The following is a 22,725-nucleotide window of genomic DNA, read 5'->3' as shown; positions in this document are numbered from 1 at the left end:
AACTACTTCAAAACTAAGTTGAGTCTCCAAGGAGAAGAAATAGATTAAAAAACAGGTTTGATACAAAGTACATTCAAAGTATTTGCAGATAAACCCTTCTCCAAAACATACGGAAGAAACTAAAATCCTAGGAATTCTGAAAGAATGCCAAGAATGATAATGAGTGGAACACCAAATATAGGTTTTCCAAACCTGATAAAAAAAAATCTCCTTGAAACAGACTTACGAGCCTGTACCATAGGGCTAATCACTGATGAATACAGAATCTGCCAAAACGCATAGGATCTGTTAGTCCTATGTTTTCCTGATTTGGTATGTATCCTTTAACCTACAATTAATAAAGTGGATATTATCTAAATCCTCTCATCCTCATCCATCAGAGAAACCTCTATGACTAAGTACTAAGCGTTAAATTTCCATGCCTTCAAATGTAAAGATTTGATATCTTGATGGAAAAACAGCCCGCCTACAGACAGAAGGTCTGACCTTAAAGGAAGTGGCCAAGGCTGGCAACTGGACATCCGGACAAGATCCGCATACCAAAACCTGTGAGACCATGCTGGTGCTATCAGAAACACATGAGATTGAACCATTATGATCTTAGGAGTATCCTGTGAACACAGAAGATAGAGGCGCCTTATGGGACAGTATCGTGGACAAAAAAGGAAACGGACAGACAAGTCACAAACATGCTCTTGCACAGCCTGATGAAACGACCTTAGGGTTGAGAAACGCGTTGCTGTACGATCTACTTGTTGTTTTAACATTTTTATGGTCCCAATAAAATTGTTGGCCTTTGAACTTTACCTGCTCTACGTGTGTGGCATTATATCTGGTCCATGTAACTGCTCCTATACTTTGCCGGAATACTAGCACTGTGATTGGCTACTCACCGGACGGCTCCCACTGTGACGTCAGACCCTCTGCTTCTGCCGACTGGCTGCTGCTACTTACAAGTGGGTTCCTGTGATAACGTCTGTCGGGCGACTAAAGGTCCCGTCCTGCTCGGTTAGGCACACTGTTGTGCTGCATCTTATGTGAGTACCATCCTACAAGAGCATGTTTGTGACTTGTCTGTATGTTTCCGTTTTTGTCCACGATACTGTCCCATAAGGCGCCTCTATCTTCTGTGTTCACAGGATACTCCTATCGTCTCCACTTTCAAGAGTGCGGCCTGATTCTCATTGACTGCTGTTCCTGGCTCCTCCATTATCTGCGCACCTCCTCTAGAGTGTCTTTTCTCTATACCTACCATTATGATCTTGTAGATTACCCTTGAAAGAAGAACCAGAGGCAAAAAAATATAAGCAGGTTGGTAAAAACCAAGGAACTGTTAAGGTATCCACCATCTCCGCCTGAAGATCTCTGGACCTGGAAAGGTATCTGGGAAGCTTCTTATTTAGACGAGAGGCCATTAGATCTATTTCTAGAAGACCCTACATCTGTACAAGATGAAAAAAACATCTGGATGGAGAGACCACTCCCCCGGATATAAAGTCTGACGGCTGAAAAAATCCACTTCCCAATTGTCTACACCTGGCATATGAATCGCAGAAATTAGACAAGAGTTGGATTCTGCCCAAGAAAGTATCCAAGATACTTCCTTCATAATTGAAGGACTGCGAGTCCCTCCTTGATGATTGACACATGTCACTATTGTCTGTTTAAAACAAATGTAAAAGTTTTTTCTTCAATAGAGGCCAAGCCTGAAGAGTCCTGAAAATAGCACGGAGTTCTAAAATATTGATTGGTAACCTCGCCTCTTGAGGTTTCCAAACCCCTTGTGCTGTCAGAGACTCTCCCCAACCTGAAAACTTGCATCTGTTGAGAATACAGTCAAGGTAGAATAAATAAATGTGGTCCCCTGAACCATAAGGTGATAGTCCAACCACCAAATCAGAGAGAATAGAGTGTTGGGATTTAAGTATATCAGTTGTAATATCTGAAAATAATTCCTGCACCCTATAGAAGCTTCATACGAAAGTGAGCAAATGGAATCGCACCCGATGCTGCATTCATGAGATCTAAAACTTCCATGCACATAGCCACTGAAGGGAATAATAGAGACTGAAGGTCTAGACAAGCTAAAATTAACTTAATTTGTCTCTTGTCTGTCAGAGAAAGAATCATAAACACTGAATCCTATCTGGAAACCTAAAAAGGTGACTCTTGTCTAAGGAAACAAAAAAACACTTTTTGTAAATTGATCCTCCAACCATGCCTTTGAAGAAACCACACTAATTGTTTCGAGTGAGATTCTACTAAATGAAAAGATTTGAGCTAGTACCAAGATATCGTCAAAATAAGGAAACACCGCAATAACCTGCTCTCTGAATACAGATAGAAGGACACTGAGAACCTTTGAAAAGAATCTCTGAGCTGTCGCTAAGCCAAATGGAAGAGCAACAAATTGGTAATGCTTATCTAGAAAAGAGAACCTCAGAAAACGATAGTGGTCTGAATGAATTGAAATGTGAAGATAAGCGTCCTGTAAGTCTATTATGGACATGAAGTGACCTTGATGAACAAAAGGCAATAGTCCTTAAAGTCACCATCTTGAAAGTTGGGACTCTTACAAAATGATTAAAAAGATTTCAGATCCAGAATTGGTCTGAACAAATCTTCTTTCTTTGGTATAATGAATAGATTTGAATAGAAACCCAAACTCCATTCCTGCAGAGGAACTGGAACAATCACCCCTGAAAACTCTAGATTTGAAAAACCTGAGCTTTCACAGGGTTTGTTGTAACATGGGAAAGAAAGAATCTTCCCATTGGAGTTTTTATTCTGAAACATATTCGATAACCCTGAGAAAAGAACATTCTGAATCCACTGATTTTGAACAGAAACTGTCCAAATGTGTTGAAATAAATTCAATCTGCCCCCCCCCCCCCAGTTGAACTGGTTTAAGGGCCACACTCTCATGCAGTCTGTTTTTTTTATAAAGCTTGGATTTATTCAAATTCAGAGTAGATCTCTAATTAGCCAGTGGAAGGAAAAAATAATTGGGAGCTTAAAAATTACCCTTAGATTTCTTATCTTGTGGCAGATAAAACTCTCTTTCCCCAAAAAATAGTAGAGATAATAAAATCCAATAGAAAAAAAATTAAAAAATACTATTCTAAAAAGATAAGATAGTAATCTAAATTTAGACACCATATCAGAGATTTAAGCCATAAAACTCTTCTAGTAAAAATGGCTAAAAACAAAGATTTAATATCAATTAAAATGACATAAAATATGGCATCACAAATGAAATGATTAGCATGTTGAAGTAAAAGAACAATGTTTAGACAATTCAAGATCTGATAACAAAACTGTCCAACCAAAAAGTTGAAACAGCAGCAACATCAGCCATAGAAATGGCAGGTTTAAGAATATAGCCAATATGTAAATATGCTTCTCTAAGATAGAATACAAACTTCCTATCTAAAAGATCCTTAAAAGAAGAAATATATTCCATAAGATAATAAGATAGAATTACGTTTGGCAAGAGTAGAAATAGCCCCACCTTAGGGACTTTACCCAAAAACTCTAAGGCCTAGATTTGGAGTTTGGCGTTAGCCGTGAAAACCAGCGTTAGAGGCTCCTAACGCTGGTTTTAGGCTACCGCCGGTATTTGGAGTCAGTGATTAAAGGGTCTAACGCTCACTTTTCAGCCGCGACTTTTCCATACCGCAGATCCCCTTACGTCAATTGCGTATCCTATCTTTTCAATGGGATTTTTCTAACTCCGGTATTTAGAGTCGTTTCTGAAGTGAGCGTTAGACATCTAACGACAAAACTCCAGCCGCAGGAAAAAAGCAGGAGTTAAGAGCTTTCTGGGCTAACGCCGGTTTATAAAGCTCTTAACTACTGTGCTCTAAAGTACACTAACACCCATAAACTACCTATGTACCCCTAAACCGAGGTCCCCCCACATCGCCGCCACTCGATTAAATTTTTTTAACCCCTAATCTGCCGACCGCCACCTACGTTATACTTATGTACCCCTAATCTGCTGCCCCTAACCCCGCCGACCCCTGTATTATATTTATTAACCCCTAACCTGCCCCCCACAACGTCGCCGCCAGCTACTTACAATAATTAACCCCTAATCTGCCGACCGCAAAGCGCCGCCACCTGCGTTATCCTTATGTACCCCTAATCTGCTGCCCCTAACACCGCCGACCCCTATATTATATTTATTAACCCCTAATCTGCCCCCCTCAACATCGCCGACACCTGCCTACACTTATTAACCCCTAATCTGCCGAGCGGACCGCACCGCTACTATAATAAAGTTATTAACCCCTAATCCGCCTCACTAACCCTATCATAAATAGTATTAACCCCTAATCTGCCCTCCCTAACATCGCCGACACCTAACTTCAATTATTAACCCCTAATCTGACGACTGGAGCTCATCGCTACCATAATAAATGGATTAACCCCTAAAGCTAAGTCTAACCCTAACACTAACACCCCCCTAACTTAAATATAATTTAAATCTAACGAAATTAATTAACTCTTATTAAATAAATTATTCCTATTTAAAGCTAAATACTTACCTGTAAAATACATCCTAATATAGCTACAATATAAATTATAATTATATTGTAGCTATTTTAGGATTAATATTTATTTTACAGGCAACTTGGTAATTATTTTAACCAGGTACAATAGCTATTAAATAGTTAAGAACTATTTAATAGTTACCTAGTTAAAATAATATCAAAATTACCTGTAAAATAAATCCTAACCTAAGTTATAATTAAACCTAACACTACCCTATCAATAAATTAATTAAATAAAATACCTACAATTACCTACAATTAACCTAACACTACACTATCAATAAATAAATTAAATACAATTGCTACAAATAACTACAATTACATAAACTAACTAAAGTACAAAAAATAAAAAAGAACTAAGTTACAAAAAATAAAAAAATATTTACAAACATAAGAAAAATATTACAACAATTTTAAACTAATTACACCTACTCTAAGCCCCCTAATAAAATAACAAAGACCCCCAAAATAAAAAAATGCCCTACCCTATTCTAAATTAATAGAGTTAAAAGCTCTTTTACCTTACCAGCCCTGAACAGGGCCCTTTGCGGGGCATGCCCCAAGAAAATCAGCTCTTTTGCCTGTAAAAAAAACATACAATACCCCCCCCCAACATTACAACCCACCACCCACATACCCCTAATCTAACCCAAACCCCCCTTAAATAAACCTAACACTAAGCCCCTGAAGAACATCCTACCTTGTCTTCACCTCACCAGGTGAAGAGGTCCAGAAGAGGCTCCAAAGTCTTCCTCCTATCCGGCAAGAAGAGGACATCCGGACCGGCAAACATCTTCTCCAAGCGGCATCTTCGATCTTCTTCCATCCGGTGCGGAGCGGGTCCATCTTGAATCAGCCGACGCGGATCCATCCTCTTCTTCCGGCGTCTCCCGACGAATGACGGTTCCTTTAAGGGACGTCATCCAAGATGGCATCCCTCGAATTCCGATTGGCTGATAGGATTCTATCAGCCAATCGGAATTAAGGTAGGAATATTCTGATTGGCTAATGGAATCAGCCAATCAGAATCAAGTTCAATCCTATTGGCTGATCCAATCAGCCAATCAAGTTCAATCCTATTGGCTGATCCAATCAGCCAATCAGATTGAGCTCGCATTCTATTGGCTGATCGGAACAGCCAATAGAATGCGAGCTCAATCTGATTGGCTGATTGGATCAGCCAATAGGATTGAACTTGATTCTGATTGGCTGATTCCATCAGCCAATCAGAATATTCCTACCTTAATTCCGATTGGCTGATAGAATCCTATCAGCCAATCGGAATTCGAGGGACGCCATCTTGGATGACGTCCCTTAAAGGAACCGTCATTCGTCGGGAGACGCCGGAAGAAGAGGATGGATCCGCGTCGGCTGATTCAAGATGGACCCGCTCCGCACCGGATGGAAGAAGATCGAAGATGCCGCTTGGAGAAGATGTTTGCCGGTCCGGATGTCCTCTTCTTGCCGGATAGGAGGAAGACTTTGGAGCCTCTTCTGGACCTCTTCAGCACCGGATGCCAGGACGGATCGGTGATACCTGGATGGTGAAGACAAGGTAGGAAGATCTTCAGGGGCTTAGTGTTAGGTTTATTTAAGGGGGGTTTGGGTTAGATTAGGGGTTTGTGGGTGGTGGGTTGTAATGTTGGGGGGGGGGGTATTGTATGTTTTTTTTTCCAGGCAAAAGAGCTGATTTTCTTGGGGCATGCCCCGCAAAGGGCCCTGTTCAGGGCTGGTAAGGTAAAAGAGCTTTTAACTCTATTAATTTAGAATAGGGTAGGGCATTTTTTTATTTTGGGGGTCTTTGTTATTTTATTAGGGGGCTTAGAGTAGGTGTAATTAGTTTAAAATTGTTGTAATATTTTTCTTATGTTTGTAAATATTTTTTTATTTTTTGTAACTTAGTTCTTTTTTATTTTTTGTACTTTAGTTAGTTTATGTAATTGTAGTTATTTGTAGCAATTGTATTTAATTTATTTATTGATAGTGTAGTGTTAGGTTAATTGTAGGTAATTGTAGGTATTTTATTCAATTAATTTATTGATAGGGTAGTGTTAGGTTTAATTATAACTTAGGTTAGGATTTATTTTACAGGTAATTTTGATATTATTTTAACTAGGTAACTATTAAATAGTTCTTAACTATTTAATAGCTATTGTACCTGGTTAAAATAATTACCAAGTTGCCTGTAAAATAAATATTAATCCTAAAATAGCTACAATATAATTATAATTTATATTGTAGCTATATTAGGATGTATTTTACAGGTAAGTATTTAGCTTTAAATAGGAATAATTTATTTAATAAGAGTTAATTAATTTCGTTAGATTTAAATTATATTTAAGTTAGGGGGGTGTTAGTGTTAGGGTTAGACTTAGCTTTAGGGGTTAATCCATTTATTATAGTAGCGATGAGCTCCGGTCGTCAGATTAGGGGTTAATAATTGAAGTTAGGTGTCGGCGATGTTAGGGAGGGCAGATTAGGGGTTAATACTATTTATGATAGGGTTAGTGAGGCGGATTAGGGGTTAATAACTTTATTATAGTAGCGCTCAGGTCCGCTCGGCAGATTAGGGGTTAATTATTGTAAGTAGCTGGCGGCGACGTTGTGGGGGGCAGGTTAGGGGTTAATAAATATAATATAGGGGTCGGCGGTGTTAGGGGCAGCAGATTAGGGGTACATAGGGATAATGTAAGTTGCGGAGGTTTACGGAGCGGAAGATTAGGGGTTAATAATATAATGCAGGGGTCAGCGATAGCGGGGGCGGCAGATTAGGGGTTAATAAGTGTAAGGGTAGGGGTGTTTAGACTCGGGGTACATGTTAGAGTGTTAGGTGCAGACGTAGGAAGTGTTTCCCCATAGGAAACAATGGGGCTGCGTTAGGAGCTGAACGCTGCTTTTTTGCAGGTGTTAGGTTTTTTTTCAGCTCAAACAGCCCCATTGTTTCCTATGGGAGAATCGTGCACGAGCACGTTTTTGAGGCTGGCCGCGTCCGTAAGCAACTCTGGTATCGAGAGTTGCATTTGCGGTAAAAATGCTCTACGCTCCTTTTTTGGAGCCTAACGCAGCATTTTTTTGAACTCTCGATACCAGAGTTAATTTTATGGTGCGGCCAGAAAAAAGCCCGCGTAGCGTTAACAGCCCATCTACCGCCAAACTCCAAATCTAGGCCTAAATTAGCCACAGGTAAATGATAAAGCTTTTAAAACCTAGAAGAAAGGTAAAAAGAAGCACTGTCATTATCAGTATGAAATAATATAACATAACAAGTGCCACATATTTGAGCTGAAGAAATAAGATCAGATAATAAACAATATAAACACTTAGCTTTGGTTGAAATTGTGTACAGGCAGCTTGGTTCCTACAGTAACATCAGAGGCCAAATCAGTTTGTGACATCTTGCAAAATGTAACAAAACAAGAAAAAATAACATTTAAACAAAATATCTAATTTCCTCAAAATAGCAGCTTCAGGAATGGGAAAAAATGCTTATAATAAAAATTTGAATACAAAAGTAAAACCAAAAACAAGCAACCTATCCCTCTATGAATCAAATGAGAGCAGAGAGCAAAAAGAGGGAGAGACTTAATATAACAAATTAGGCACCAAAAATTTTGCAAATGCAGAGAAAAAAACTTTTGCTGCTAAACAAACTAAATGACAAAACTTGCGTCTTAACAGGCACGCCAAAAATACTTGCGACAAGAAAGTCGCAAGAAAAGACGTAACTCGTGTCACGTCAGACGCGACTTTGCGGCAAAATTTTTTGCACCAAAAATTTTGCAATAAAAAGTAACATTCTGCACTAATGCAGGCCTAATTTTGAAAAAAACAGACTCCAAGTTACAACTAACTGAAACCTCAGGTAAGCCTAAAAACTCCCATAAACATAATTTCCAAGCTAAAACCGTTAGACTGCAGAGGGAAATACACAGACCTGACTCATGGCAAATATATACAATATACATTTAAAACTTTATTAGATAAAGTGCCAAACATAGCTGAGAGTGTCTTAAAAAATGACATATACTTACCAGAAGATACCCATCCACATAGAGCAGACCAAACCAGTACTGTAACAAATCAGCAGAGGTAATGGTAGAGGAGTATAATGTCGATCTGAAAAAGGAGGCAGAGATGAATCCCTGCATCCGATTACAGAGAGCCTTAGAATAGATTTCCCATAGGTGAAAACATGGTATCATTATGCAAATACTCCCTTGCATCCCTCAGACAAACACTGTACTTAGAGAGGAACTGGGCTTCAATATGCTTAGAAGCGCCTATCACAGAAGAAGATCAAGCACAACTTGCTTCACCGCCTACACAATGAGGCAAAGTTTGTAAAACTGAGGTTTGAGTGAGGTGGGAGGTGTATTTATAGGCATTTTGAGGTTTGGGAAACTTTGCCCTCTCCTGGTAGAAATGTATATCCCGTACGTCACTAGCTCATGGACTCTTGCCACTTACATGAAAGAAAAGTACACTGCACATTTGTGCAAAAATAGAAACATTTGAGCACAATGGACCTTTTATAAAGTCTTCCCTTAAAATCTGTTTGCAACAACTTTCCTTTTGTGATTACATTTGAGCACAAAGTTATGAATATTTAAAATAAACTTTCACCAGCTATTTAATAAATATAGATTAAGATTTAATTTACTTTTTTTTGTCAGTGTCTTCAGACCGCTGCTTTTTAGCTAACATTCAAAATCATGAGTGTTTGAAACATGATCTGTTGGCAAATTGGGAAATGATTCTTATTTTGAAAAGGTTTTGTACTCACAAGTTTTGCAGCAACCATCTAAAAATGATACAACATATCCTCCCATCTAGAAAAAAAATTAAACAAAATTTAGCACAGAGAAAAATAAATGCTTTATATCCATCACCAGGGTCACATGCAGCTACCTCTGGCATCTTCAGCTGAAAGCGAATTGAAATAATTAAAGGGACATGGAAAAACGAATTCTTTAACAAAGTATATAAAAATGTGTGTTTGTTTGTTTTATTTGTTTTATTTTTCTAAAGAATCATATTTTGTTTCTATCCATCTTATGAAGAGTTGTCCTCATTCACAGATAGCATTGTAAAATTTGTCCTCCATTGGGCATTAATATATGTTGCCAATGTCAGTATATTTTAAACCTTTTGGTTTCCGTGTCTCTTTAACTTCACAAGATACTGATTTGTACTTTTAATATTTTATAAGAGGCTATAAGTAAAGTCGCTCAATTTAAAAAATTACATCTTCGAATATCCAGCGAATTTGCAAGTGCTGTGACTCACTTTAAAACTAATTTGAGAGTAAAGTCACAGTTTCACTGATAGATAGACTTGATAGAAATTGCTTAAGAGAAAGTAAAAAAAAAAAAAAAAGTTACTTATAGCCACATGCAACTACACAGCTACAGAATCTAAGTCAGTGTTAGTACCGCAACTTCACACACAGCTATGTAATAACTACTTCTAAAAGGGCAGTGACCGGTAGCCAGGAAGAGAGATATTAGCCTGCTCTGACCAACGTACAAGTTTTTTGCCAAACATTACCCATTGCCGTACCATGGCATGACCTCTGCTCATAATCTCATCTGTATCCCTTTCACAAATGTATAAAATCTAGCTTTTATATAAATTATTACCATATCTCTACCACAGCATGTGCCGCTGCTTCTTAAAGGGACAGTATACTTGCAGGGGCGCATTGATGTCCGCCGCTCAGAGCAGGTGGACCAGTTAAGGAGCAGCGGGCTTAAGACAGCTGCTTCTTAACCCCTTAATTGCTGTTTCCGGCGAGCCTGAATTCTTGTGTGGAAACAGGGGCATCAGAAGCCGTTCAGCCCTTGATAATTCAGCCCCATAGACTCTACTTATTTCTTCTTCTCTCCTATACCTAGGCTCTTCATTTCTCTCAACAACTTGTACCTCCAATATCTCTCACCATTCTCTTCTGTTCACATCCTTTCATCCTCTTCAAACATATTTGCTCTGCCTTTTTGCCTCTTCCTCATCTGCTTTTCTTATCTTATCTGTGTTTCCACTGACTTTTCATTTTCATGAACTTTCTTTGTACTTTAGATACTCATTTACCTTTTCCTACCTTTTCTTCATACTCCAATATCTACCTTCCTAATCCCATCACTTCTACCTTTCACTTTCACTACTGTAAATCATTTCCTTGATATCAATTTCCTTTTCATTACTTTTGTGTTCTCATCTTTCACGTCTCCATTTCTTTATTTTTAATATCTCTTTCCTATTCCTGTTTATAGCTCTATTTTGTTTTCCTATGTACAGCATCCATATCCTGCTTTTAATATATCCATTTATCAGACTTCTTATATTTCACCTTCCAATATTCTTCTCTTCTATCACCTAATCTTTGTCTCATATATTTTCTGATCATAAGAAAAAGCGCATGGCATTGTATTGTGGAGAAGATGAGTTACCTATTCTTTTCTTAATCAATCCATAACTATATTAGGATTTCAAATAATGTTGTACCAAGCACACTGCCTATGAATGAACACTGACCTTGATACATTCTGTTTCATTAAAAGGTGGGCAGTTGATGGCAGATGTTACTAAAACTGGTCCTACTGAAGTATTTGTGCAGTCATATTTGACACATTTTGAAATCCAAGTAGAGCCAGGCTACATTAAAAAGTAAAAAGAAAAATGAAGAGAAAAAAAAAAGAAAAACATGATTCAGTACAAAAAGCACTGTATAAACCTATCAATACATTTAAGATATTATCAAGTGCTTTTTCAGAAAACTGCTCAGATCACAGAAAGGAATTGCTACACAACTACGTCCGAGAGTCCTTAAGTGCTAAATTTAAAATGTAAATTCTGGGCGATAACTTTGTTAGTTAAAGGGACATAATACTCCTATGCTAATTCACTTGAAACTGATGCAGTATAACTGTAAAAAGCTGACAGGAAAATATCACCTGAGCATCTCTATGTAAAAAAGGAAGATATTTTACCTCACAATCTCCTCAGCTCAGCAGAGTAAGTTCTGTGTAAAAAGTTATACTCAGCTGCTCCCAGCTGCAGGTAAAAAAAATAAAAAAAATGAAGAAATGAACAGCAGCCAATCAGCATCAGCAGTGCTGAGGTCATGAACTCTTTACTGTGATCTCATGAGATTTGACTTAACTCTCATGAGATTTCATAGTAAGCTGAATAGGGAAATAATATGAGAGTTCATGAGGCTCATTCCCTAAGCTGTCCCAGGACAGACACACTAAAATGCTGCTTAGAAATCCTTTACAATGGGAGGTGGCTACTGAGAAACTTTTGAGGTAAAATATCTTTCTTTTTTACATAGAGATGTTCAGGTGATATTTTCTAGTCAGCTTTTTACAGCTATGCTGCAGCACTTTAAAGTGTTTAAACATTTGGGTATTATGGCCCTTTAATAAACTTTTTTTTATTTTTAAGTAAAATTATTCTCAAAAATAAGGGAATGTTAACAGACTACATAGCAAGAACATGCATAACATGATTCAGCGTCTAATGTTTTTCAGTTAAATAGTATATGTACTTTAAAATGAAACTTTGTTTTAACCGGAGTATTAATTTATGTTTTGTGATAATGGCATCTCTTCATATGTGAATAAAACTTATGAGGTGTTATGTTTCCTGTACAAAAGCAATGGTCATTTCATGACCCTAGTGTTTACTTTAATGACAAATTATACAATATCTTTGTATGACGCTACTAACAAAAGGTAGAACTGTACTCATAAGCTGATATATAAATCAAGATATTTATTTATCACAATATATTTGTTTGCATGAACTTCCAGTCAGAGTCATTTTATAGTAGCGCAACAAAAAAAGCCAGTCAATAGATAACAAGAAAAAAGAGTGAAGTCTTTCAGATTATTTTGTAAAAGAAAAGAAGAATAAACTGTGTAAAGAAAATCTAAATTTTGTATTATGTGTATGTTGTACAGCTTTTATTATTTTGCCTAGATTAATTATCATTTATTTTTTATAAATATGCTTTCAAATTCATTATGATTTTATTTAGATTTTTAGGGTAAAACAAGTTTTTAAAAAGATGTAATATTGTTAAAATTGTTTATCTTTACTGATGCCATTATGGATAATATTAGAAACAAATTAAAGGGATAGCAAACCCAATTGTAAAAACCCAATATAAATATATAATATATACATATTATTATTATTATTATTATTTTTATTATTAATTAGTTGTAAAGCACATTCAAATTCCTTGCACTGAAAATGTTGTAGTATCAAATAGTTTTCAATGGTTTGTAATGGTTTTGAGTTTTAAACCCATGTAGAAAGTCTTGTGAGACAGTTTGCATGACGATTCTTATGGTTTGGTGCTGGTGGCATAATTAAAGGGATAGTAAACCCAATTTTTTTTATTTCAAGATTCGGATAGAGCAGCAATTTTAAGCAACTTTCTAATTTTCTCCTATTATCATTTTTTCATCATTCTCTTGGTATCTTTATTTGAAAAGCAGGACTGTAAGCTCAAGAGCCGGCCCATTTTTGCTTGAGAACCTGGGTTTCACTTGCATATTGGTTAACCACCAATCACAAGTGCTAGCCGGGGTGCTGAAACTAAAAATGGTCCGGCTCCTTAGCTTACATTCCGTCTTTTTCAAATAAAGATACCAAGAGAACGAAGAAAAATTGATAACAGGAGAAAATTAGAAAGTTGCTTAAAATTGCTGCTCTGTTTGAATCATGAAAGAAAAAAAAATTGGGTTTACTATCCCTTTAATTATGCCACCAGCACCAAACCATAAGAATCGTCATGCAAACTGTCTCACAAGACTTCCTACATGGGTTTAAAACTCAAAACCATTACAAACCATTGTAAAACTATGTGATACTACAACATTTTCAGTACAAGGAATTTGAAGGTGCTTTACAACTGAATAATAATAATAATATTTATATTATTATTAGGTTTGTGGTACAAGCATATCCATAATACTCATCCAGCTTCCAGCAACTTTTAGAATGATTTATAATTTGTCCATATTTGCCTATTTTGATATTCTGCTAATTTGCGTGACTTTTTCCCCAATGTTAGAATTTATGCACATGCTTTATTCTCACATCTGAATGGGAAAAATCCAGATATGGGGGAACATTTACCAATGTCTGACCGACATGATACGCTGTAGCGTATCATGTCCAACAGACATCGCTGAATGCCGACAGCATACGCTGTCAGCATTTAACATTGCACAAGCAGTTCTTGTGAACTTCTTATGCAATGCTGCCCCCTACAGATTTGCGGCCAATCGGCCGCTAGTAGGCGGAGTAAATCAACCCAATCATATAGGATCGGGCGGATTGAAGACCGCAGCCTCAGAGGCAGCAGACAAGTTATGGAGTAGCGGTCTTTAGACCTCTGCTTAATAACTGCTGTTTCCGGCAGGGGAAACAAGGGGAACAAGGGCCATTCGGTCCTTGTTAAATCTACCCCATGATGTGCAGGAAAGGTTAAAGGAGATTTTACAAGTGGTCAAGACACAATTTATGTGAAAGTTTAAAACAAAAGTGATTTCCTTGGATTAGAATATAATTGGGGGGGGGTCTGAATACAAAGTATCTGCAAAAGTGCAGAAATGATAGAAATCCATGCGATGGAAAATGAGATGAAAATGTAGGGAATATTTGTAGAGACTGATTCATATATTTGAATCAATGGGAAAGACAAGAGACTTTATAGCTATAACTAGCAATGACTGTGGCAAAAAGAAAAAAAAGAAAAATTTTAAGTTTTAGTATTTAACAGATGGTGGCACTAACATTATGTACAAAATAAATATATATATTCACAGCAAGTTAATCTTCCATAGCACAAGACCTGCTTCCTTTTCTTAAAGGGGCATAAGACTCATTTGCTAAATCACATGAAAGTGATGCAACATAACTGTAAAAAGCTCACATGAAAATATCACCTAACCACCTCTATGTAAAAAGGGAAGCTATTTTACCTCAACATTTCTTCAGCTCACCAGAGTAAGTGCTCTGTGAGCAGTTAGAGCTGCTGTACAGCTGCAGATTGAAACAAACAAACAAACAAACAAAAAAAAAAGTATAGCCAATCAGCATCAGCAGTGCTGAGGTCTTGTATTGCTTTGCTGTGATATCATGGGATTTCACAGTAAACTTCCTTAAACTGAACAGGAAACATGATTGTGCCGGCACGTGCTAGATGCACACTCCCTTGGAAGTCCTGGGGCTAAAGTTTATTTACAGTGGGGTGTGAATACTTAGGAAAGTTTGGGTAAAACATCTTCCTTTTTACATAGAGATGTTCAGGTGATATTTTCTAGTCATCTATTTACAGCTATACTGCATTACTTTCAAGTGCTTCAACATTTGGGTATGATGGCCCTTTAAGTATGAACAAAATAATAATATGCCTAGTAATATCTCTCAAAACTTACTAAAGAAAATCAGTTAATATTCTTCTAGAGCAGTAGCTGAACCCTTCCAGTATATGAATGATAATAAAAAAACTGTTAGAATTTCAGGATCTAAATAAACACAAGTTAATCTAGCTTAGTTGATTTTTCATCAAACAAACAGAACCTTGAATATAGGCCAATTTGCTTGGACTGAGGGATGACAACCCTGCTTGGAAATTACCACTAAATAAATGTGCATGTTACAAAACAATAACCCTTACTTTAATACTAATAAGAAAGGAGAACATTAAATGTATTTCTCTTGTTAAGTGTATCCAGTCCACGGATCATCCATTACTTGTGGGATATTCTCCTTCCCAACAGGAAGTTGCAAGAGGATCACCCACAGCAGAGCTGCTATATAGCTCCTCCCCTCACTGCCATACCCAGTCATTCTCTTGCAACTCTCAACTAAGATGGAGGTCGTAAGAGGACTGTGGTGTTTTATACTTAGTTTATTTCTTCAATCAAAAGTTTGTTATTTTTAAATGGTACCGGAGTGTACTGTTTATCTCAGGCAGTATTTAGAAGAATAATCTGCCTGCGTTTTCTATGATCTTAGCAGAAGTAACTAAGATCCTTTGCTGTTCTCACATATTCTGAGGAGTGAGGTAACTTCAGAGGGGGAATAGCGTGCAGGTTTTCCTGTAATAAGGTATGTGCAGTTAAAATATTTTTCTAGGGATGGAATTTGCTAGAAAATGCTGCTGATACCGAAGTAATGTAAGTAAAGCCTTAAATGCAGTGATAGCGACTGGTATCAGGCTTATTAATAGTGATACATACTCTTATAAAAGTGTATTTTAAAACGTTTGCTGGCATGTTTAATTGTTTTTTACATATGTTTGGTGATAAAACTTATTGGGGCCTATTTTTTTCCACATGGCTGGCTTGAATTTTGCCTAGAAACAGTTCCCTGAGGCTTCCCACTGTTGTAATATGAGTGGGAGGGGCCTATTTTGGCGTTTTTTTGCACAGCAAAAATTACAGACACAGACATCCAGCTTCTTCCTGCATGATCCAGGACTTCTCTGAAGGGCTCAAAAGGCTTCAAAAGTCGTATTGAGGGAGGTAAAAAGCCACAGTAGAGCTGTGGCAGTTGTTGTGACTGTTTAAAAAACGTTTTTGTCATTTGTTATTTCGTTTTTGGTATTAAGGGGTTAATCATCCATTTGCAAGTGGGTGCAATGCTCTGCTAACTTATTACATACACTGTAAAAATTTCGTTAGTGTAACTGCATTTTATTCACTGTTATTTCAAAATTTGGGAAAATTTGGGTTTCTTAAAGGCGCAGTAACGTTTTTTTAATATTGCTTGTAAACTTGTTTTAAAGTGTTTTCCAAGCTTGCTAGTCTCATTGCTAGTCTGTTTAAACATGTCTGACACAGAGGAACCTACTTGTTCATTATGTTTGAAAGCCATGGTGGAGCCCCATAGGAGAATGTGTACTAAATGTATTGATTTCACCTTAAACAGTAAAGATCAGTCTTTATCTATAAAAGAATTATCACCAGAGGGTTCTGTCTAGGGGGAAGTTATGCCGACTAACTCTCCCCACGTGTCAGACCCTTCGCCTCCCGCTCAGGGGACGCACGCTAATATGGCGCCAATTACATCAGGGACGCCCATAGCGATTACCTTGCAGGACATGGCTGCAATCATGAATAATACCCTGTCAGAGGTATTATCTAGATTGCCTGAATTAAGAGGCAAGCGCGATAGCTCTGGGGTTAGGAGAGATACAGAGCGCGCAAATGCTGTTTGAGCCATGTCTGATACTGCGTCACAGTATGCAGAACATGAGGACGGAGAGCTTCAGTCTGTGGGTGACATCTCTGACTCGGGGAAACCTGATTCAGAGATTTCTAATTTTAAATTTAAGCTTGAGAATCTCCGTGTATTGCTTGGGGAGGTATTAGCTGCTCTGAACGACTGTAACACAGTTGCAATTCCAGAGAAATTGTGTAGGCTGGATAGATACTATGCGGTGCCGGTGTGTACTGACGTTTTTCCTATACCTAAAAGGCTTACAGAAATTATTAGCAAGGAGTGGGATAGACCCGGTGTGCCCTTTTCCCCACCTCCTATATTTAGAAAAATGTTTCCAATAGACGCCACTACACGGGACTTATGGCAGACGGTCCCTAAGGTGGAGGGAGCAGTTTCTACTTTAGCAAAGCGTACCACTATCCCGGTTGAGGACAGTTGTGCTTTTTCAGATCCAATGGATAAAAAATTGGAGGGTTACCTTAAGAAAATGTTTATTCAACAAGGTTTTATTTTACAGCCCCTTGCATGCATTGCGCCTGTCACTGCTGCGGCGGCATTCTGGTTTGAGGCCCTGGAAGAGGCCATCCAGACAGCTCCATTGAATGAAATTATTGACAAGCTTAGAACGCTTAAGCTAGCTAACTCATTTGTTTCTGATGCCATTGTTCATTTGACTAAACTAACGGCTAAGAATTCCGGATTAGCCATCCAGGCGCGTAGGGCGCTATGGCTTAAATCCTGGTCAGCTGACGTGACTTCAAAGTCTAAATTACTCAACATTCCTTTCAAGAGGCAGACCTTATTCTGGCCTGGCTTGAAGGAAATTATTGCTGACATTACTGGAGGCAAGGGTCATACCCTTCCTCAGGACAGGGCCAAATCAAAGGCCAAACAGTCTAATTTTCGTGCCTTTCGAAATTTCAAGGCAGGAGCAGCATCAACTTCCTCCGCTTCAAAACAAGAGGGAACTGTTGCTCATTCCAGACAGGCCTGGAAACCTAACCAGTCCTGGAACAAGGGCAAGCAGGCCAGAAAGCCTGCTGCTGCCCCCAAGACAGCATGAAGGAATGGCCCCCTATCCGGAAACGGATCTAGTGGGGGGCAGACTTTCTCTCTTCGCCCAGGCGTGGGCAAGAGATGTTCAGGATCCCTGGGCGTTGGAGATCATATCTCAGGGATATCTTCTGGACTTCAAAGCTTCTCCTCCACAAGGGAGATTTCATCTTTCAAGGTTATCAGCAAACCAGATAAAGAAAGAGGCATTCCTAAGCTGTGTGCAAGACCTCCTAGTAATGGGAGTGATCCATCCAGTTCCGCGGATGGAACAAGGACAGGGATTTTATTCAAATCTGTTTGTGGTTCCCAAGAAAGAGGGAACCTTCAGACCAATCTTGGATCTAAAGATCTTAAACAAATTCCTCAGAGTTCCATCATTCAAAATGGAAACTATTCGGACCATCCTACCCATGATCCAAGAGGGTCAGTACATGACCACAGTGGACTTAAAGGATGCCTACCTTCACATACCGATTCACAAAGATCATCATCGGTTCCTAAGGTTTGCCTTTCTAGACAGGCATTACCAATTTGTAGCTCTTCCCTTTGGGTTGGCCACTGCCCCGAGAATTTTTACAAAGGTTCTGGGCTCACTTCTGGCGGTTCTAAGACCGCGAGGCATAGCGGTGGCTCCGTATCTAGACGACATCCTGATACAGGCGTCAAGCTTTCAAATTGCCAAGTCTCATACAGAGATAGTTCTGGCATTTCTGAGGTCGCATGGGTGGAAAGTGAACGTGGAAAAGAGTTCTCTATCACCACTCACAAGAGTCTCCTTCCTAGGGACTCTTATAGATTCTGTAGAGATGAAAATTTACCTGACGGAGTCCAGGTTATCAAAACTTCTAAATGCTTGCCGTGTCCTTCATTCCATTCCACGCCCATCAGTGGCTCAGTGCATGGAAGTAATCGGCTTAATGGTAGCGGCAATGGACATAGTGCCATTTGCGCGCCTGCATCTCAGACCGCTGCAATTATGCATGCTAAGTCAGTGGAATGGGGATTACTCAGATTTGTCCCCTCTACTAAATCTGGATCAAGAGACCAGAGATTCTCTTCTCTGGTGGCTTTCTCGGGTCCATCTGTCCAAGGGTATGACCTTTCGCAGGCCAGATTGGACGATTGTAACAACAGATGCCAGCCTTCTAGGTTGGGGCGCAGTCTGGAACTCCCTGCAGGCTCAGGGATCGTGGACTCAGGAGGAGAAACTCCTCCCAATAAATATTCTGGAGTTAAGAGCAATATTCAAGGCTCTTCTAGCTTGGCCTCAGTTAGCAACACTGAGGTTCATCAGATTTCAGTCGGACAACATCACGACTGTGGCTTACATCAACCATCAAGGGGGAACCAGGAGTTCCCTAGCGATGTTAGAAGTCTCAAAGATAATTCGCTGGGCAGAGTCTCACTCTTGCCACCTGTCAGCGATCCACATCCCAGGCATAGAGAACTGGGAGGCGGATTTTCTAAGTCGTCAGACTTTTCATCCGGGGGAGTGGGAACTCCATCCGGAGGTGTTTGCTCAACTGGTCCATCGTTGGGGCAAACCAGAACTGGATCTCATGGCGTCTCGCCAGAACGCCAAGCTTCCTTGTTACGGATCCAGGTCCAGGGACCCGGGAGCAACGCTGATAGATGCTTTAGCAGCTCCTTGGTTCTTCAACCTGGCCTATGTGTTTCCACCGTTTCCTCTACTCCCTCGACTGATTGCCAAAATCAAACAGGAGAGAGCATCTGTGATTCTGATAGCGCCTGCGTGGCCATGCAGGACCTGGTATGCAGGCCTAGTGGACATGTCATCTCTTCCACCATGGACTCTGCCTCTGAGGCAGGACCTTCTAATACAAGGTCCTTTCAATCATCCAAATCTAATTTCTCTGAGACTGACTGCATGGAGATTGAACGCTTGATTCTATCAAGGCGTGGCTTCTCCGAGTCAGTCATTGATACCTTAATACAGGCACGGAAGCCTGTCACCAGGAAAATCTACCATAAGATATGGCGTAAATATCTTTATTGGTGTGAATCCAAGAGTTACTCATGGAGTAAGGTTAGGATTCCTAGGATATTGTCCTTTCTCCAAGAGGGTTTGGACAAAGGCTTATCAGCTAGTTCTTTAAAAGGACAGATCTCTGCTCTGTCTATTCTTTTGCACAAGCGTCTGGCAGAAGTTCCAAACGTCAAGGCATTTTGTCAGGCTTTGGTTAGGATTAAGCTTGTGTTTAAAACTGTTGCTCCCCCGTGGAGCTTAAACTTGGTTCTTAAAGTTCTTCAGGGAGTTCCGTTTGAACCCCTTCATTCCATTGATATTAAACTTTTATCTTGGAAAGTTCTGTTTTTGATGGCTATTTCCTCGGCTCGAAGAGTCTCTGAGTTATCTGCCTTACATTGTGATTCTCCTTATCTGATTTTTCATTCAGACAAAGTAGTTCTGCGTACCAAACCTGGGTTTTTACCTAAGGTGGTTTCTAACAGGAATATCAATCAAGAGATTGTTGTTCCATCATTGTGTCCTAATCCTTCTTCAAAGAAGGAACGTCTTTTGCATAATCTGGACGTAGTCCGTGCCTTGAAGTTTTACTTACAGGCTACTAAAGATTTTCGTCAAACATCTGCCCTGTTTGTCGTTTACTCTGGACAGAGGAGAGGTCAAAAAGCTTCGGCAACCTCTCTCTCCTTTTGGCTTCGGAGCATAATACGCTTAGCCTATGAGACTGCTGGACAGCAGCCCCCTGAAAGGATTACAGCTCATTCTTCTAGAGCTGTGGCTTCCACCTGGGCCTTTAAAAATGAGGCCTCTGTTGAACAGATTTGCAAGGCTGCGACTTGGTCTTCTCTTCACACCTTTTCAAAATTTTACAAATTTGACACTTTTGCTTCTTCGGAGGCTGTTTTTGGGAGAAAGGTTCTACAGGCAGTGGTTCCTTCCGTTTAAGTTCCTGCCTTGTCCCTCCCATCATCCGTGTACTTTAGCTTTGGTATTGGTATCCCACAAGTAATGGATGATCCGTGGACTGGATACACTTAACAAGAGAAAACATAATTTATGCTTACCTGATAAATTTATTTCTCTTGTAGTGTATCCAGTCCACGGCCCGCCCTGTCCTTTTAAGGCAGGTCTAAATTTTAATTAAACTACAGTCACCACTGCACCCTATGGTTTCTCCTTTCTCGTCTTGTTTCGGTCGAATGACTGGATATGGCAGTGAGGGGAGGAGCTATATAGCAGCTCTGCTGTGGGTGATCCTCTTGCAACTTCCTGTTGGGAAGGAGAATATCCCACAAGTAATGGATGATCCGTGGACTGGATACACTACAAGAGAAATAAATTTATCAGGTAAGCATAAATTATGTTTTTTCAACATTCCAAATCCTCAGGCACAATACCACAGGGTTTATGTAATGCTATTGGGGTGCTTGAATCTAAAAAAGAGCTGATCCAACTATAAACCAGGTAGTCGGACATCAGTGGTTTGAATACTAGGGACCCATACAGGGTTATATTTATTAGTATATTCATGAAAACAAGATCATAGCAAATCAGGATGTGTTTATGAATTATGTCATTAGTTTTATAATTATCTATGAAAAAGTATAGTCTTATAGTAAATATGACAGATTATAAGTAGTGGACTGTGATTCGTTCACAGTATTAGAACATAGATAAACAACTATTAAAAAAAGATAGTGAACTGTGTAAATTGAATAAGTCAGAGCAGGATATAATTAAATGCAGGAGGGATTTACAAAACAAATATATGGAAGATTGGACTGGTAAATGGTAAAGGAGGTTTAACACAAACAAATAAAAGAATTTGCATTTTACCAGCAAAAATAATCATGCTTCCTATTACTTAAAGGGACATGAAACTAAAAAAAAATTATTTCATTATTCAAATAGAGCATACAATTTGAAACAACTTTCCAATATACTTCTAGGTAAGCCCAGAAGCAGCAAATAACCTAGGTTCTAGCTGCTGATTGGTGGCCACACATATATATATATATATATATATATATATATATATATATATATATATATATCGATTGTCATTGACTCACCCATGTGTTCACTTAGAAACCAGTAGGGCATTGCTGCTCCTTCAACAAATTATACCAAGAAAATTAAGCAAAATTGATAATAGAAGTAAACTGGAAAGCTGTTTATAATTTCATGTTCTACCTAAATCATGAAAGAAAATTCCTGGGTTCCATGTCCCTTTAAATAGGAAACACTTGGCAAAGCAAATGTAAAAATAATTTAGGGGGTCTTACAGACAACAAATCAACAAGCAGTGCTCTATGCTGGGCAGTTGTTTCAAAGGCAAAAAAGATGTTAAACTTTTTAAAAGGGGCATGAATGCAAGAGATAAATGATTAATTCTATCGCTATATAAATCTCTGCTAAGCCTTCACTTTGGGTTTTGAGCACTGTTTGGGAACTATTAAAAAAATGACAGAAGGCTACAAAAATTACCAGAAATGTAAGAAATGTATTTGTGACAAAAGGTTTCACTTTAATGTCACAGGAAAAGAGATTGAATCTGCAGCAATAAAACCTATTTTTATTATAACAGCAATCAAACTGTTGAACTCTTCCACTGAAGCTGTAGTGACTACCAATACGATAGAGAGATGTAAAAAAAGGGCTAAAAACAGAATACAAGATAATAATTGATTATGTTAAATAGATAGGCAGGTTAAACATATTGCTTTCAATTGACTTGACAGTTTATTATACATAAAGGGAACAAAGAGGATCTTTAAAGGTTGTAAAGATGTTGTCTCCTATTGTTACCACAGGACTACTAGATACAACTCTAAGCCTTACATTTAAATAAGACTCCTTAACAATGGCTGATGTGGTCTGTTG

At 38.7% G+C, this 22,725-nt stretch overlaps 1 protein-coding gene across 1 annotated transcript in view; it reads right to left on the bottom strand.

The window, feature by feature from the left end:
* The window catches only part of OTOG (otogelin), a 576,525-nt gene that overhangs the window by 17,610 nt on the left and 536,190 nt on the right, over positions 1-22,725 (bottom strand). Inside the window, 2 exon segments of the mRNA XM_053689346.1 lie at positions 9,340-9,385; positions 11,088-11,207. Coding sequence (XP_053545321.1) covers positions 9,340-9,385; positions 11,088-11,207 — 166 coding nt within the window.

This window comes from Bombina bombina, chromosome 7, assembly GCF_027579735.1.
Source record: "Bombina bombina isolate aBomBom1 chromosome 7, aBomBom1.pri, whole genome shotgun sequence".
Taxonomy (NCBI): Eukaryota; Metazoa; Chordata; class Amphibia; order Anura; family Bombinatoridae; genus Bombina; species Bombina bombina.
This window is presented reverse-complemented; position numbering and strand designations above follow the sequence as displayed.